The sequence below is a fragment of the Aquarana catesbeiana genome, linkage group LG07 (genome assembly GCF_042186555.1).
Source record: "Aquarana catesbeiana isolate 2022-GZ linkage group LG07, ASM4218655v1, whole genome shotgun sequence".
In the NCBI taxonomy this organism is placed as follows: Eukaryota; Metazoa; Chordata; class Amphibia; order Anura; family Ranidae; genus Aquarana; species Aquarana catesbeiana.
This window is the reverse complement of record NC_133330.1, coordinates 177,230-196,082: the sequence shown is the minus strand read 5'-3', so window position 1 is coordinate 196,082 and position 18,853 is coordinate 177,230. Positions and strand designations below refer to the sequence as shown.

Genomic DNA, 18,853 nt, shown 5'->3' with positions numbered 1-18,853 from the left:
ATCAAATCTCTTATCTGCACACTTGTTCCTGGCCAATCGCTCAAAGAACTGAAAACGGGGGATCAGCATGACAGAGATCACCTTCCCAGGAGAAAATCAGCAACTCCAACCTCCCCTATCATAAAGAATCTCCTTAGACTCGTCTTCTTATTATGGAACCAAAATAAACCTGGAGGAGGAGGAGACATCAAATATTTTTGAGGGAAAAAAAAAAAAATTACAACTGCGGCCGTCCTGGTCAGCCTGCCATGAGGTGAGACAATCCGGGATCTGCATATGGCGTCCGTCCGCTCAGATTTCACAATTCTCCGATTCTGAAGTCCAACTCTCAGCAGATTTTCAGGATCACAAATCATATTTGTATAATAGGCAGCTCTGGCTGCAATACTCTTCCTCCAGCAGGATATTAAAGCGGAGTTCCACCCTAAAGTGGAACCTCCGCTCATCGGATTCCCCCCCCCCTCTGGTGTCACAATTGGCACCTTTCAGGGGGGAGGGGAGTGCAGATACCGGTATAATACAGGTATCTGCACCCACTTCCGGGTATAGCTAGCCGCAGAGTCCCCGCCCACCCCCGTTGTGTTGTGGGAAATACACAGTTCCCACAACGGGGACCAGTGTAGACGCGCAGTGCGACTCGCGCATGCGCAAAAGGGAACCGGGCAGTGAAGCTGCAACGCTTCACTTCCTGATTCCCTCAGTGAGAATGGCGGCGGCAGCACCCGAGGATCGAGGGACGGTTCGGCCTCGGGTGCCGACATCGCTGGACCCCGGGACAGGTGAGTGACCTTATTTTAAAAGTCTGACATCTAAAAAAAATTTTTAGCGAAACTCCGCTTTAAAGTCGTTTGTCTGCAATATCAGATTTGACCACAAGATGGAGCCGGTGGTAAAATTTCTATTTTTCAGAATCTATAAACTGTTTACTTTTAAAAAAAAGTTTCCATCATTCTTCAGTCTAAGGAGGAGAGACAGGTGCATCCTGGGAGCTCAGACTGAAAGAAGGAACCAGATATCAGAGGACATGTTGGACTAAAACTGGTAAGAATTACTTATCGCCATCTACAGCCTCACTTATTCATTGTATTTCTGTATATTTTATATACTTATTATTTGTATCTGTATTTGCTTTTTTCTTGGTAGTTTCACCCCGCCCTGTTTTGTTAATAAAGCTTTAAATGACACTCAGGCTTATTGCAGGGTAGGAGAGTTCAGCTGCATGTCGAGGAAAACGTGTAACAAGGACAGAAGAACTCCCCTCCCCCTTCACTGCCCCCGCAGGAATTCCTTTCTGCCACTAGATGGCCTCAGGCAAGCAGCCGCAACAAAGTCCTGGCAAATTCTTACCCGCTTCTGTCCTGGATCTAGTGAGATGGAACATTCTAGTAGATTTCCTGAAATCTTTCAAAAATAAAATGCTGCAACAGCAGGAAGGAGAAGAAATTTTACAACCCCAACCCCCGCTACCAATCAGAGCTGACTACACATCAAGGTTGAAGTGCAATATTGAAAGAAAAGGGGGGTAAAATCTTCTGACCAGACAGAAGAACAAACTTTTTAGGAAATCACGCCAAGGGGATTTCTAAGCCCCGGACCGGTGAGGTGTCAGAACAGGAGATCGCCGCGCTCCAAGTCGGGGGGGTGGGGTGATGAGAAGGGGGTCCTGTGAAGGTTCACTTTACAGATTTTTCTATAAAAGGTGAACTTATCCTTTAAGAACAAACCTGCAGACCCGATCTTGTGTGTATCGGGGGACGGAAGACTCGGCTTTCATCAAACATTTCTATTGAGGAGAGAAGTGATCTGTCGCCATCTTGTGGTCATTTTGCATACTGAAGATTATTAGACAATTTAAAGTTGAGAATGAGGAAAAGTATGACAGCCAGGCGATGAGCATTTCCAAAGGAAGGACAGCAGCATCCTCAGTACTCGGGGCTCAGAATATTCCTGCACAATCCTCACATCTTATAAGAAGTACCATTACATTAAGTAGTACAGACTGCCCAACCCCCCTCTCTGATGGCTGCAGGCGGTCGTTTCCAGCGCCGATCGCTCACATTCCATGCGATTCGCTGGGAGAGTCGGAAGTCTCCCATTGCTGTCAATGGGGCGGAGTAACAGAAGCCGGAGTCCCCTCTGGGTTTCTGACAGTTTATGGCGGGAAATCGCAAGTGTGACTCCGCCCACAATAAAGAAGAATAGAAATATTTATTTTGCTCTTTAATAACCAAAACGCAATTTATACATTTATATGGAAGACGAGTGAAGAGAAACGGGAACTCCGGGGACAGGAATGTGACCAAGTGCAGAAATCCCATCCGAGAAGATCCAGACGTGCCGCTGTCAGGAATCGCCATTCTTCTGGTCAGCTGTGAGCGTGAGGAGAACATTAGAAGACGGTGCAGAGCGATTCAATGCCCGGTGTGGTCACAATGTCCGGTGTGGTCACAATGCCCGGTGTGGTCACAATGCCCGGTGTGGTCACAATGCCCGGTGTGGTCACAATGCCCGGTGTGGTCACATGACAACACAGCAGCACTTTTTGGGGTAGTTCTGGACGAAGACTTTGCTCTCTGTTCCGTACACAAAGTAGCTGAGTTGCTTCTCCTTCCAGCAGTATTGCACTCTGGTCAGCGGGAGGCGCTCCACACTCTGCCTCTGGAGGAGAAGAGAACGAACGTTTCACTGATTTATATACAAAGAAAATACATCGAATATACTGAACCCCATCCAGAGGAAAGAACAATAAACCTTCTATAATGGGGTGGGGGAGGGGGACCCTAGGGAACAATGTCTCCCCCATCCTCTAGGACCTTGTGGTGCCAAACCTGCAGCCCCCCGATATATGATGTGCGGCCCCCCAGGAGAGAGAACATTGATGAGGGGAATCTCCACCATCTTCATGTAAAATCTCCCAGTATTGTCCTCTACAACTTCTCCCCACCACCAATGTATCATGTCCACCCCTCCCCCCCATGTCCACCCCTCCCCCCCATGTCCACAGCCACCCTCCCCCCAATGTCCACAGCCACCCCCCCATGTCCACCCCTCCCCCCCATATCCACCCCCCATGTCCACAGCCACCCTCCCCCCCATGTCCACAGTCACCCTCCCCCCCATATCCACAGTCACCCCCCCATATCCACCCCCCATGTCCACAGCCACCCTCCCCCCCATGTCCACAGCCACCCCCCCATATCCACCCCCCCATGTCCACAGCCACCCTCCCCCCCATGTCCACAGCCACCCCCCCATATCCACCCCCCATGTCCACAGCCACCCTCCCCCCCATATCCACAGCCACCCCCCCATGTCCACAGCCACCCTCCCCCCCATGTCCACAGCCACCCCCCCATATCCACCCCCCCATGTCCACAGCCACCCTCCCCCCCATGTCCACAGCCACCCTCCCCCCCCATATCCACAGCCACCCTCCCCCCATGTCCACAGCCACCCCCCCCATGTCCACAGCCACCCCCCCCCCATGTCCACAGCCACCCTCCCCCCCCATGTCCACAGCCACCCTCCCCCCCATGTCCACAGCCACCCTCCCCCCCCATGTCCACAGCCACCCCCCCATGTCCACAGCCACCCTCCCCCCCCATGTCCACAGCCACCCCCCCCATGTCCACAGCCACCCCCCCATATCCACCCCCCATGTCCACAGCCACCCTCCCCCCCCATGTCCACAGCCACCCTCCCCCCCCATATCCACAGCCACCCTCCCCCCATGTCCACAGCCACCCCCCCCTCATGTCCACAGCCACCCTCCCCCCATGTCCACAGCCACCCCCCCCCATGTCCACAGCCACCCTCCCCCCCCATGTCCACAGCCACCCTCCCCCCCCATGTCCACAGCCACCCCCCCCCATGTCCACAGCCACCCCCCCATGTCCACCCATCCCCCCCATGTCCACCCCTCCCCCCCAATGTCCACAGCCACCCCCCCATATCCACCCCCCATGTCCACAGCCACCCCCCCATATCCACCCCCCATGTCCACAGCCACCCTCCCCCCAATGTCCACAGCCACCCCCCCATGTCCACCCCTCCCCCCCATATCCACCCCCCATGTCCACAGCCACCCTCCCCCCATGTCCACCCCTCCCCCCCATATCCACCCCCCATGTCCACAGCCACCCTCCCCCCATGTCCACCCCCCCCCATGTCCACAGCCCCCCCTCTATATCCACAGCCACCCCCCCATATCCACCCCCCATGTCCACAGCCACCCTCCCCCCAATGTCCACAGCCACCCCCCCATGTCCACCCCTCCCCCCCATATCCACCCCCCATGTCCACAGCCACCCTCCCCCCCATGTCCACAGCCACCCCCCCATATCCACCCCCCATGTCCACAGCCACCCTGCCCCCCATGTCCACAGCCACCCTCCCCCCCATATCCACAGCCACCCTCCCCCCATATCCACAGCCACCCCCCCATGTCCACAGTCACCCTCCCCCCCATATCCACAGCCACCCTCCCCCCATGTCCACAGCCACCCCCCCATATCCACCCCCCCATGTCCACAGCCACCCTCCCCCCATGTCCACAGCCACCCCCCCCATGTCCACAGCCACCCTCCCCCCCCATATCCACCCCCCCATGTCCACAGCCACCCTCCCCCCATGTCCACAGCCACCCTCCCCCCATGTCCACAGCCACCCCCCCCATGTCCACAGCCACCCTCCCCCCCCATGTCCACAGCCACCCCCCCATGTCCACCCCTCCCCCACAATGTCCACAGCCACCCCCCCATATCCACCCCCCATGTCCACAGCCACCCCCCCCATGTCCACAGCCACCCTCCCCCCCATGTCCACAGCCACCCTCCCCCCCCATGTCCACAGCCACCCCCCCATGTCCACCCCTCCCCCCCATGTCCACCCCTCCCCCACAATGTCCACAGCCACCCCCCCATATCCACCCCCCATGTCCACAGCCACCCTCCCCCCAATGTCCACAGCCACCCCCCCCATGTCCACAGCCCCCCCCTCTATATCCACAGCCACCCCCCCAGGTCCACACTCTCTGACCCCCATTTCCTATATTAGCTCTGTAGGGTGGGTTAGAGTTCAGAGTAGCCTGAAATACGCACCTGTCTGAGGACGCGGCACGATGAGAACCGAGTCCAGTGCTGCTCCAAAGCATTCTGGGAAACTTCAATAATAGTTGGGTCAGGAAAATCTGTAATTCCCGAAACCTGGAAGAGGAAACAGAACAAGAATAAGACGACCTCCGGATTATACACAGCGGCCTCTAATACGGCCTCTCCATTATATACACAGCGGCCTCTAATACGGCCTCTCCATTATATACACAGCGGCCTCTAATACGGCCTCTCCATTATATATACACAGCGGCCTCTAATACAGCCTCTCCATTATATACACAGTGGCCTCTAATACGGCCTCCCCAATATATACACAGCGGCCTCTAATACGGCCTCCTCAATATATACACAGCGGCCTCTAATACGGCCTCTTCATTATATACACAGTGGCCTCTAATACGGCCTCTTCATTATATATACACAGTGGCCTCTAATACAGCCTCTCCATTATATACACAGTGGCCTCTAATACGGCCTCTCCATTATATACACAGTGGCCTCTAATACAGCCTCTCCATTATATACACAGTGGCCTCTAATACGGCCTCTTCATTATATATACACAGCGGCCTCTAATACAGCCTCTCCATTATATACACAGTGGCCTCTAATACGGCCTCTCCATTATATACACAGTGGCCTCTAATACAGCCTCTCCATTATATACACAGTGGCCTCTAATACGGCCTCTCCATTATATACACAGTGGCCTCTAATACGGCCTCTTCATTATATATACACACAGCGGCCTCTAATACGGCCTCTTCATTATATATACACAGCGGCCTCTAATACAGCCTCTCCATTATATACACAGTGGCCTCCAATACAGCCTCTCCATTATATACACAGCGGCCTCTAATACAGCCTCTCCATTATATACACAGTGGCCTCTAATACGGCCTCCCCAATATATACACAGCGGCCTCTAATACGGCCTCTCCATTATATACACAGCGGCCTCTAATACAGCCTCTCCATTATATACACAGTGGCCTCTAATACGGCCTCCCCAATATATACACAGCGGCCTCTAATACGGCCTCCCCAATATATACACAGCGGCCTCTAATAAAGCCTCTCCATTATATACACAGCGGCCTCTAATACAGCCTCTCCATTATATACACAGTGGCCTCTAATACGGCCTCCCAATATATACACAGCGGCCTCTAATACAGCCTCTCCATTATATACACAGTGGCCTCTAATACGGCCTCTCCATTATATACACAGTGGCCTCTAATACGGCCTCTCCATTATATACACAGTGGCCTCTAATACGGCCTCCCCAATATATACACAGCGGCCTCTAATACGGCCTCCCAATATATACACAGCGGCCTCTAATACGGCCTCTTCATTATATATACACAGCGGCCTCTAATACGACCTCTCCATTATATACACAGCGGCCTCTAATACGGCCTCCCCAATATATACACAGCGGCCTCTAATACGGCCTCTCCATTATATACACAGTGGCCTCCAATACGGCCTCTCCATTATATACACAGTGGCCTCTAATACAGCCTCTCCATTATATACACAGTGGCCTCTAATACGGCCTCTTCATTATATATACACAGCGGCCTCTAATACAGCCTCTCCATTATATACACAGCGGCCTCTAATACGGCCTCTCCATTATATACACAGTGGCCTCTAATACGGCCTCCCCAATATATACACAGCGGCCTCTAATACGGCCTCTCCATTATATACACAGTGGCCTCTAATACGGCCTCCCCAATATATACACAGCGGCCTCTAATACGGCCTCTTCATTATATATACACAGCGGCCTCTAATACGGCCTCTTCATTATATATACACAGCGGCCTCTAATACAGCCTCTCCATTATATACACAGTGGCCTCTAATATGGCCTCTCCATTATATACACAGCGGCCTCTAATACGGCCTCTCCATTATATACACAGTGGCCTCTAATACGGCCTCCCCAATATATACACAGCGGCCTCTAATACAGCCTCCCAATATATACACAGCGGCCTCTAATACGGCCTCTTCATTATATATACACAGCGGCCTCTAATACGACCTCTCCATTATATACACAGCGGCCTCTAATACGGCCTCCCCAATATATACACAGCGGCCTCTAATACGGCCTCTCCGTTATATAAACACAGCGGCCTCTCCATTATATACACAGCAGCCTCTAATACGGCCTCTCCATTATATACACAGTGGCCTCTAATACGGCCTCCCCAATATATACACAGCGGCCTCTAATACGGCCTCCCAATATATACACAGCGACCTCTAATACGGCCTCTTCATTATATATACACAGCGGCCTCTAATACGGCCTCCCCAATATATACACAGCGGCCTCTAATACGGCCTCTCCGTTATATATACACACAGCGGCCTCTCCATTATATACACAGCGGCCTCTAATACAGCCTCTTCATTATATATACACAGAGGCCTCTAATACGGCCTCTCCATTATATATACACAGAGGCCTCTAATACGGCCTCCCCAATATATACACAGCGGCCTCTATTACAACCTCTCCATTATATACACAGCGGCCTCTAATACGACCTCTCCATTATATACACAGCAGCCTCTCCATTATGTATACACAGCGGCCTCTAATACGACCTCTCCATTATATACACACAGCAGCCTCAAATACAGCCTCCCCAATATATACACAGCGGCCTCTCCATTACATACACACAGCGGCCTCCAATACGGCCTCTCCATTATATACACAGCGGCCTCTAATACGGCCTCCCCAATATATACACAGCGGCCTCTAATACGGCCTCCCCAATATATACACAGCGGCCTCTAATACGGCCTCTCCATTATATACACAGCGGCCTCTAATACGGCCTCCCCAATATATACACAGCGGCCTCTAATAGGACCTCCGTATTATATACACAGCGGCCTCCAATACGGCCTCTCCATTATATACACAGCGGCCTCTAATACGGCCTCCTCAATATATACACAGCGGCCTCTAAAACGGCCTCTCCATTATATATACACAGCGGCCTCTAATACAGCCTCTCCATTATATACACAGCGGCCTCTAATATGGCCTCTCCATTATATACACAGCGGCCTCTAATATGGCCTCTCCATTATATACACAGCGGCCTCTAATATGACCTCCCCATTATATACACAGCGGCCTCTAATACGGCCTCTTCATTATATATACACAGCGGCCTCTAATACGACCTCCCCGTTATATACACAGCGGCCTCTAATACGGCCTCCCCAATATATACACATCGGCCTCTAATACGGCCTCTCCATTATATACACAGCAGCCTCTAATACAGCCTCCCCAATATATACACAGCAGCCTCTAATACAGCCTCTCCATTATATATACACAGCGGCCTCTAATACGGCCTCCGTATTATATACACAGCGGCCTCTAATATGGCCTCTCCATTATATACACAGCGGCCTCTAATATGGCCTCTCCATTATATACACAGCGGCCTCTAATACGGCCTCTCCATTATATACACAGCGGCCTCCAATACGGCCTCTCCATTATATACACGGCGGCCTCCAATACGGCCTCTCCATTATATATACAGCGGCCTCTAATACAGCCTCTCCATTATATACACAGCGGCCTCCTCACCTTGGATTGCTCATCCATCACCAGCTTCTCACCCTTCACATTCCGAAAGAGATCTGAAGAAAATTCCGAATTCTGATCCGTAATGAACTCGAAGACGTTATTCTTCCTGAAATAGAAAAACATCATTTCTTCAGTCTCCCCTCCCCCAGTGATCAGACTGTACATTGTAACTTTGTAGAAGGAGGAGGAGGTGGAAGTCTTGTCTGAGGTGTTGGATGTACCAGAGGAGCCGTGTAGATCCCAGTCAGTGTAAGGCAGACCCTCCACCCCCCAGAATAGAGCCGCTGAGTACGGGGGGTGGGTAGTGAGGTCACCCAAAGCCGGGGTCCTTCCTAGGAAGTGAAGGCCAGGAGAATTTCTGGACTATCTCTAGGTCATCATGGAGGACTCGGAGGATGGAAGAACATGTATGTCCCCAAACTCGCCAAACTTGGGACGGCATTGTGACCAGGCTTGGACCTCGTTCCAGGACATTCTACAGGAATGGTGTCTGGAGAGACCTCTACAGAGACAGGGTGGTGGACGGCCCACCAAGAGCTACAACCAAAGAGACGACCCACCAAGAGCCACAACCAAAGAGACGACCCACCAAGAGCCACAACCAAAGAGACGACCCACCAAGAGCCACAACCAAAGAGACGACCCACCAAGAGCCACAAGCAAAGAGACAACCCACCAAGAGCCACAAGCAAAGAGACAACCCACCAAGAGCCACAAGCAAAGAGACAACCCACCAAGAGCCACAACCAAAGAGACGACCCACCAAGAGCCACAACCAAAGAGACGGCTGTAATGAGCCCCTTGCTCGCTCGGTTCCACTCTCCCGACACTCCTCTGCAGCTATAGCATCAGATTGCAGATCACACCATCTGATGGTTCGGTCATCCGATGCTCCGGGATTAGAACTACAGCTATGTGCCGTTCTAACCCAGTTGTGTAGCTCAGAACAAACACCAGGCAGGCTGTATGTAAGTCCAAACAGGAATCTCTTTATTGCAAAATACAGGCTTTTATACACTCAAAGTGGAGGTGCAGACCTCCTTCTCATATTACTCTAACAATACAGCTGTAACCTAATTAACCTAATTAACATGAGCTAATTAACTAATCCCTTTAGACAGACTAGATGACTCAGACATGACCTTTAGGCCAGACTGGCCGTCTTGTAGTTCAGAAAGTCCAATCAACATAGACTCTTCTTCACACCATAGCAAAGTTAATTAACACAAATAACAATGGGGATCTAATGACTCTTAGATCCCATAGTAGACTTATTTACAATACACATTTTAGCAGACAACAGACAGGTAGCTGGAATTGATGACATTAGCATTTAACAGTAGGAGTCCCAACGGTATGAATCAGTCACCATTCTAATATGGCAAAGCCAGGGTCCCCAGACATACAGCTCACAAAGAGCACCGTTCCCCCAAATGCCAGGGCCCACGATCGATCGACAAGAGGCTAGCATACAGTCCCCTCCAAAAGTCTATCTGCTTGCTAGGTCGGTCACAACGGCCCACCAAGAGCCACAACCAAAGAGACGGCCCACCAAGGGCCACAACCAAAGAGACGGCCCACCAAGAGCCACAACCAAAGAGACGGCTAGATCCTCAGGATGACCCGAGGAGAACATTTCCATGGACAGCCGGGGAGGTCACTGCCTTTTCATGGACCGGACCGACACCCGGACCTGTCCAGATGGAAGTTCTGTTCCCACTGAAGGTCTTGGGGGGGAGGGGCAGTGTCCTCCTTACAGCTTTACCAAAAGTGTCTCCTCCCACTAGAGACTTATAACTCCTCCCTGCCCCGCCCCCGCTGACAGACTGTACAGATAGATAGGGAGTTGGTGATAGGAATGGGCGGTCCTGTTCAGCAGGTTCCGTCGTGGACGGCTGTCACCTGGCTCCTAATGGGCGGGGGGGGGAGGTGCTCCCGCTAAATATTGTGTATGCTTTATATAGTGTTAGAGTTCGCTGCTGGGACCTTTACCTAGGAGGTGTATTGTAGTCTGTCTGTCATCACTTGTCACTCCTCACAAACAATACAGCATTGAGGGAGATAATAAACTTGGATAGGAACTTTATATACATCACTCCTCCTGCACATTGCTTCCTTGTAGAGTATCACTCCTCACTCCTCCTGCACATTGCTTCCTTGTAGAGTATCACTCCTCCCTCCTCCTGCACATTGCTTCCTTGTAGAGTATCACTCCTCACTCCTCCTGCACATCACTTTCTTGTAGAGTATCACTCCTCCTGCACATCGCTTCCTTGTAGAGTATCACTCCTCACTCCTCCTGCACATTGCTTCCTTGTAGAGTATCACTCCTCACTCCTCCTGCACATCACTTTCTTGTAGAGTATCACTCCTCACTCCTCCTGCACATCGCTTCCTTGTAGAGTATCACTCCTCACTCCTCCTGCACATCGCTTCCTTGTAGAGTATCACTCCTCACTCCTCCTGCACATCGCTTCCTTGTAGAGTATCACTCCTCACTCCTCCTGCACATCGCTTCCTTGTAGAGTATCACTCCTCACTCCTCCTGCACATCGCTTCCTTGTAGAGTATCACTCCTCACTCCTCCTGCACATCGCTTCCTTATAGAGTATCACTCCTCACTCCTCCTGCACATCGCTTCCTTGTAGAGTATCACTCCTCACTCCTCCTGCACATCACTTTCTTGTAGAGTATCACTCCTCCTGCACATCGCTTCCTTGCAGAGTATCACTCCTCACTCCTCCTGCACATCGCTTCCTTGTAGAGTATCACTCCTCACTCCTCCTGCACATCGTTTCCTTGCAGAGTATCACTCCTCACTCCTCCTGCACATCGCTTCCTTGTAGAGTATCACTCCTCACTCCTCCTGCACATCGCTTCCTTGTAGAGTATCACTCCTCACTCCTCCTGCACATCGCTTCCTTGTAGAGTATCACTCCTCACTCCTCCTGCACATCGCTTCCTTATAGAGTATCACTCCTCACTCCTCCTGCACATCGCTTCCTTGTAGAGTATCACTCCTCACTCCTCCTGCACATCACTTTCTTGTAGAGTATCACTCCTCCTGCACATCGCTTCCTTGCAGAGTATCACTCCTCACTCCTCCTGCACATCGCTTCCTTGTAGAGTATCACTCCTCACTCCTCCTGCACATCGTTTCCTTGCAGAGTATCACTCCTCACTCCTCCTGCACATCACTTCCTTGTAGAGTATCACTCCTCCTGCACATCGCTTCCTTATAGAGTATCATTCCTCACTCCTCCTGCACATCGCTTCCTTGTAGAGTATCACTCCTCACTCCTTCTGCACATCGCTTCCTCCCTTTCCTTCTCCGGACTAGCTAGCACTGTATGCCTGACACTGGCTCAGCCAGGCCCAATGTAAAGGCCCTTTACAGGCAGGGACCGCGGGCCCCTATGGGGTAGTAAATAGAAAAGTCCCAGTGCTTGCTGTCCCTGTGGCTATTGCTCCCGGCACCACATCTTCAGACCCTCCTTTCCACCACCATCTTCCAGACTGGCTCTGCACCCACAGCGCTCCACCTCAGGCGTTCCTCCCAGTCCTCCTGACGGTCCTCTTGGCTGCAGCTCTGTAGAACTCCTGGAGACTTGCCCGGTGTTCTCCTGCTGTCCTCTCTTACTCTTCCTGTCCAGGACACCTTCACGCTTCCTTGGAGGGCTCCATCCGCACCCGAGCCTAGGCCCAAGGTCACACCCCCCCCCAGGCCTAGCAATCTTCCACCCGATCAACTCCCTCCCCTGCTGGGCTGACTCGGGGTATTTAAGGAGGACTGCCCCCTGCCAATCCAAGTTGGGGATTGGTCAGGGCTCCTTACAACACCTGAGGTGGCCCCACCTCCCCTCCAGCCTCTCTTTCTACACTGGAACATTCTAGAAAGAAGTAGGAGGTCCTGGTACTACCACCTGGGAGTCACCCAGCACTACACTGAGCCATTACCAGCCCAGATCACAGAACACTCCCACGCTTGGCTACCAGCCAATCCACATCAATTTACCTGTACAAGAAAAAAATAAATAAAAATATTCTCTATCTCCCTAGCCCACTAGGGGGTGCTACAGCTAATTGTTATACGAATGTGATTTTTGAGTAGGGACAGGCTGTTTTTTGGGGGGGGTGAGTTTAGCACCCTCTAGTGTGCTAGATGTAGATAGTTGTAGGAAGATTTGGCCTGGCTCATTGCCAGGCCTGGGTTAAATCTGGGTCAGGGCTGAGTGACTGAGGGAAGCTGGATGACTCAGCAAGCAGCTTTTTTGGTGCCTCCCCCTGCCTTCTGGAACCTTGGAGAAGCTTCCAGATGTAGTGGGTGGAAGCTAGGAGGAGCTGCTTGGAGTATTTGAGGCCCCCCGCCAATCCCCAGCAAATGGTCTGGCAGGGGGCAGGCCCCTTCATAAATAGGCATGAGTCTTGCCAGCAGGGGCAGTTGGGTGGAAGATGGAGTGCTGAGGAGGCTGTTGGTGGCCCCTGAGGGTGCCCCCTAGTCTGTGGGGGAAATTTTGGGTGCTAGAGGGACCCTCTACAACACAGGGGAAATCCTTTCCGGAGACACGGGAGCAAGTGAGAAGACAGCAGGAGCTGGTCAACACCTCCAGGAGGTCTCCTGAGAAGTCAGCCGGGTGGGCTGGTGAGGGTCAGTCTGGGAGGTCTGTGGAGAAGTAGCCAGGTGGGCTGGAGAAAGGGGCAGCTGCAGCCAGGTGGGTTGGCAGGGCCTGAAGAAAGGGGGTGCTGGGATCAGTAGCCACAGGAGGAATGTAAGCTGGACACTGGACTTTACTACACAACCAAGGGGCCCGGGGTTCCTGCCTGTAAAGGGCTATTGCTTTGATCTTTATCAGATCCACAAACAACGTGCCAGCTTCAGTTTTTCTGCAAGAAAGCGCTAGAGGAAGAAGGGGGGGTGTGCATAGAGACGGTATACAGAGACGGTATATAGAGATATGGAGAAGGTATATAGAGGTGGTATATAGAGAAGGTATATAGAGATATGGAGAAGGTATGTAGAGAAGGTATATAGAGGTGGTATATAGAGACGGTATATAGAGGTGGTATATAGAGAAGGTATATGGAGAAGGTATATAGAGACGGCATATAGAGGTGGTATATAGAGAAGGTATATAGAGAAGGTATATAGAGAAGGTATATAGAGAAGGCATATAGAGGAGGTATATAGAGATATGGAGAAGGTATATAGAGAAGGTATATAGAGGTGGTATATAGAGACGGTATATAGAGGTGGTATATAGAGAAGGTATATGGAGAAGGTATATGGAGAAGGTATATGGAGAAGGTATATGGAGAAGGTATATAGAGATATAGAGAAGGTATATAGAGACGGCATATAGAGGTGGTATATAGAGATATGGAGAAGGTATATAGAGGTGGTATATAGAGAAGGTATATAGAGACGGTATATAGAGACGGTATATAGAGAAGGTATATGGAGAAGGTATATGGAGAAGGTATATGGAGAAGGTATATGGAGAAGGTATATGGAGAAGGTATATGGAGAAGGTATATGGAGAAGGTATATAGAGAAGGTATATAGAGATATAGAGAAGGTATATAGAGAAGGTATATAGAGACGGCATATAGAGGTGGTATATAGAGAAGGTATATAGAGATATGGAGAAGGTATATAGAGAAGGTATATAGAGGTGGTATATAGAGAAGGTATATAGAGAAGGTATATGGAGAAGGTATATGGAGAAGGTATATGGAGAAGGTATATGGAGACGGCATATAGAGGTGGTATATAGAGAAGGTATATGGAGAAGGTATATGGAGAAGGTATATAGAGATATAGAGAAGGTATATAGAGACGGCATATAGAGGTGGTATATAGAGATATGGAGAAGGTATATAGAGAAGGTATATAGAGGTGGTATATAGAGAAGGTATATAGAGACGGTATATAGAGAAGGTATATAGAGAAGGTATATAGAGAAGGTATATAGAGATATAGAGAAGGTATATAGAGAAGGTATATAGAGAAGGTATATGGAGAAGGTATATAGAGACGGCATATAGAGGTGGTATATAGAGAAGGTATATGGAGAAGGTATATGGAGAAGGTATATAGAGACGGCATATAGAGGTGGTATATAGAGACGGCATATAGAGAAGGTATATAGAGAAGGTATATAGAGATATGGAGAAGGTATATAGAGACGGCATATAGAGGTGGTATATAGAGAAGGTATATAGAGAAGGTATATAGAGAAGGTATATAGAGACGGCATATAGAGGAGGTATATAGAGATATGGAGAAGGTATATATAGAGAAGGTATATAGAGGTGGTATATAGAGACGGTATATAGAGGTGGTATATAGAGAAGGTATATGGAGAAGGTATATGGAGAAGGTATATGGAGAAGGTATATAGAGATATAGAGAAGGTATATAGAGACGGCATATAGAGGTGGTATATAGAGATATGGAGAAGGTATATAGAGGTGGTATATAGAGAAGGTATATAGAGACGGTATATAGAGACGGTATATAGAGAAGGTATATAGAGAAGGTATATGGAGAAGGTATATAGAGAAGGTATATGGAGAAGGTATATGGAGAAGGTATATAGAGAAGGTATATGGAGAAGGTATATGGAGAAGGTATATAGAGATATAGAGAAGGTATATAGAGAAGGTATATAGAGACGGCATATAGAGGTGGTATATAGAGAAGGTATATAGAGATATGGAGAAGGTATATAGAGAAGGTATATAGAGGTGGTATATAGAGAAGGTATATGGAGAAGGTATATGGAGAAGGTATATAGAGACGGCATATAGAGGTGGTATATAGAGAAGGTATATGGAGAAGGTATATAGAGATATAGAGAAGGTATATAGAGACGGCATATAGAGGTGGTATATAGAGATATGGAGAAGGTATATAGAGAAGGTATATAGAGGTGGTATATAGAGAAGGTATATAGAGACGGTATATAGAGACGGTATATAGAGACGGTATATAGAGAAGGTATATGGAGAAGGTATATAGAGAAGGTATATAGAGATATAGAGAAGGTATATAGAGAAGGTATATAGAGAAGGTATATGGAGAAGGTATATGGAGAAGGTATATAGAGACGGCATATAGAGGTGGTATATAGAGAAGGTATATAGAGAAGGTATATGGAGAAGGTATATGGAGAAGGTATATAGAGACGGCATATAGAGGTGGTATATAGAGACGGCATATAGAGAAGGTATATAGAGAAGGTATATAGAGAAGGTATATAGAGATATGGAGAAGGTATATAGAGACGGCATATAGAGGTGGTATATAGAGAAGGTATATAGAGGTGGTATATAGAGACGGCATATAGAGGTGGTATATAGAGAAGGTATATGGAGAAGGTATATAGAGAAGGTATATAGAGAAGGTATATAGAGAAGGTATATAGGAGATATAGAGAAGGTATATAGAGACAGTATATAGGAAGAGTTGTCCCTGAAGAATTTTCTGAAGTGGACATCCCATAATTTCCCATCCAAATTTTAATCCCTCAATAAACCACAAAACACGAAGTTCTGGACGGTTCTCTGACTCCGGTGGGCCGGGTGGGGGGTCCCTGTGGCTCCTTAGGGGGGGGCGCACTTCACACACATATACACACCAATACAGAGACAGTATAGGAAATCGATGAAAGTGATGAGCCAATAATATTCCAACATTGTGGCAAATCAGTCCCCGCCCCCGAGGAAACGTACCATGTGACTGTGAGGCGCATGTAGGTCAGGACCCGCCCCTTTCCGGCGCAGCCGTCACACTGCTGGTTGGAGTTCTGGCACATTTGGCAGCTGTGGGGGAGGGGAATACAAAGTCCACCAATGATAAATATACTTGGAGGGGGGAGGAGGGTTTCGGTACAGGAACGGGTTTCAATACAAGGAGAGTCTCACTCCTTCCGCTTTCTGAAAAGAACAATGAACTATGTGGTGCAGCAGTAAAAGTGAGACTCCCCGATAATGATACTTAGCTCATTTCCTGGAGCACCTTTCTGTGCCGTTCCCATAGCAATGCTGACACAGCTCCATCTGCATGCGGCGCCCCCTCCCATTGCACCACATGCACTGCGCCTGCGGGAGGGAGAGCGGAATAAATGAAAAAAACGCCAATAATCATCATTTTAGGAGAAACTCGGGGGGGGGGATGGGGGAGGATAGAAGACTAAAGAGGGGGGGATGGATTAGGATTGGGGGGAGGGGATGGGGGGAGGGTAGAAGAATGAAGGGGGGGATGGGGGAGGGTAGAAGACTGAAGGGGGGGGTGGGGATGGATTAGGATTGGGGGAGGGGAGGATAGAAGACTGAAGGGGGGGATGGGGGAGGATAGAAGACTGAAGGGGGGGGGTGGGGGATGGATTAGGATTGGGGGAGGGGAGGATAGAAGACTGAAGGGGGGATGGGGGAGGGTAGAAGACTGAAGGGGGATGGGGGAGGGTAGTGAAGGGGGGGTGAGGGAGGGTAGAAGACTGAAGGGGGGGGATGGGGGAGGATAGAAGACTGAAGGGGGGGATGGGGGAGGGTAGAAGACTGAAGGGGGGGTGGGGGAGGGTAGAAGACTGAAGGGGGGGTGGGGGAGGGTAGTGAAGGGGGGATGGGGGAGGGTAGAGACTGAAGGGGGGGATGGGGGAGGATAGAAGACTGAAGGGGGGGTGGGTAGAAGACTGAAGGGGGGGGATGGGGGGAGGATAGTGAAGGGGGGGATGGGGGAGGGTAGAAGACTGAAGGGGGGGGTGGGGGAGGATAGAAGACTGAAGGGGGGGTGGGGGGAGGGTAGAAGACTGAAGGGGGGGGATGGGGGGGGGAGGATAGTGAAGGGGGGGGTGGGGGAGGGTAGTGAAGGGGGGGGTGTGGGGAGGGTAGTGAAGGGGGGGATGGGGGGGACTCACTCTCCCGGTCCCGTGACACTTCAGACACATCTTTCTCCCGAGTCCGTTGCACGTTGAACACGCCTGAGATATATATTAGTATAGATGAGAAAGTTGGGGGAGGGGGGGGGTTGATGGAATATGTTCTAACTTTGACCAATCACTAGATGCATTAGTGCATGGTGGGCGGGGCTCTACACATCATTAGTACATGGTGGCGGGGCTCTACACATCATTAGTACATGGTGGGCGGGGCTCTACACATCATTAGCACATGGTGGGCGGGGCTCTACACATCATTAGCAGCATGGTGGGCGGGGCTCTACACATCATTAGCACATGGTGGGCGGGGCTCTACACATCATTAGCCACATGGTGGGCGGGGCTCTACACATCATTAGCACATGGTGGGCGGGGCTCTACACATCATTAGCACATGGTGGGCGGGGCTCTACACATCATTAGCACATGGTGGGCGGGGCTCTACACATCATTAGCACATGGTGGGCGGGGCTCTACACATCATTAGTACATGGTGGGCGGGGCTCTACACATCATTAGTACATGGTGGGCGGGGCTCTACACATCATTAGTACATGGTGGCGCCGGGGCTCTACACATCATTAGTACATGGTGGGCGGGGCTCTACACATCATTAGTACATGGTGGGCGGGGCTCTACACATCATTAGTACATGGTGGGCGGGGCTCTACACATCATTAGTACATGGTGGGCGGGGCTCTACACATCATTAGCACATGGTGGGCGGGGCTCTACACATCATTAGCACATGGTGGGCGGGGCTCTACACATCATTAGCCACATGGTGGGCGGGGCTCTACACATCATTAGCACATGGTGGGCGGGGCTCTACACATCATTAGCACATGGTGGGCGGGGCTCTACACATCATTAGCACATGGTGGGCGGGGCTCTACACATCATTAGTACATGGTGGGCGGGGCTCTACACATCATTAGTACATGGTGGGCGGGGCTCTACACATCATTAGTACATGGTCGGGCGGGGCTCTCACACATCATTAGTACATGGTGGGCGGGGCTCTACACATCATTAGTACATGGTGGGCGGGGGCTCTACACATCATTAGTACATGGTGGGCTTGGGTGTTCTACATATCATGTGATTTTTGGCATCAATTAATGACACAAAACTTTATTAGAAATACAGAGAGG

At 50.3% G+C, this 18,853-nt stretch overlaps 1 protein-coding gene across 2 annotated transcripts; it reads right to left on the bottom strand.

The window, feature by feature from the left end:
- Positions 1-2,343: 2,343 nt before the first annotated feature.
- On the bottom strand, positions 2,344-17,769 carry LOC141102605 (protein SSUH2 homolog). Of its 2 annotated transcripts, XM_073591507.1 has the most exons (6): positions 17,679-17,769; positions 16,781-16,863; positions 16,495-16,584; positions 8,761-8,866; positions 5,100-5,204; positions 2,344-2,658 (listed from the first exon to the last, which is right to left on the bottom strand). In XM_073591507.1, the coding sequence occupies exons 1-6, from the start codon at positions 17,706-17,708 to the stop codon at positions 2,518-2,520; spliced, it is 555 nt and encodes a 184-aa protein (XP_073447608.1). In that variant the 5' UTR covers positions 17,709-17,769; the 3' UTR covers positions 2,344-2,517. The 2 variants fall into 2 exon arrangements, with proteins under 2 accessions (XP_073447608.1, XP_073447609.1); XM_073591508.1 differs by lacking the exon at positions 16,495-16,584.
- Positions 17,770-18,853: the final 1,084 nt, after the last annotated feature.

What these genes read in the sequence shown, in the direction of transcription:
- LOC141102605 (XM_073591507.1), bottom strand. Translation starts at nt 17,708, where the DNA reads ATGTGTCTGAAGTGTCACGGGACCGGGAGA. An exon ending in TATGGGAACGGCACAGAAAG is followed by an intron (nt 16,585 to 16,780) that starts GTGCTCCAGGAA and finishes CCTCCCCCACAG; the next exon opens with CTGCCAAATGTGCCAGAACT. An exon ending in TGATGGATGAGCAATCCAAG is followed by an intron (nt 5,205 to 8,760) that starts GTGAGGAGGCCG and finishes TTCCTCTTCCAG; the next exon opens with GTTTCGGGAATTACAGATTT.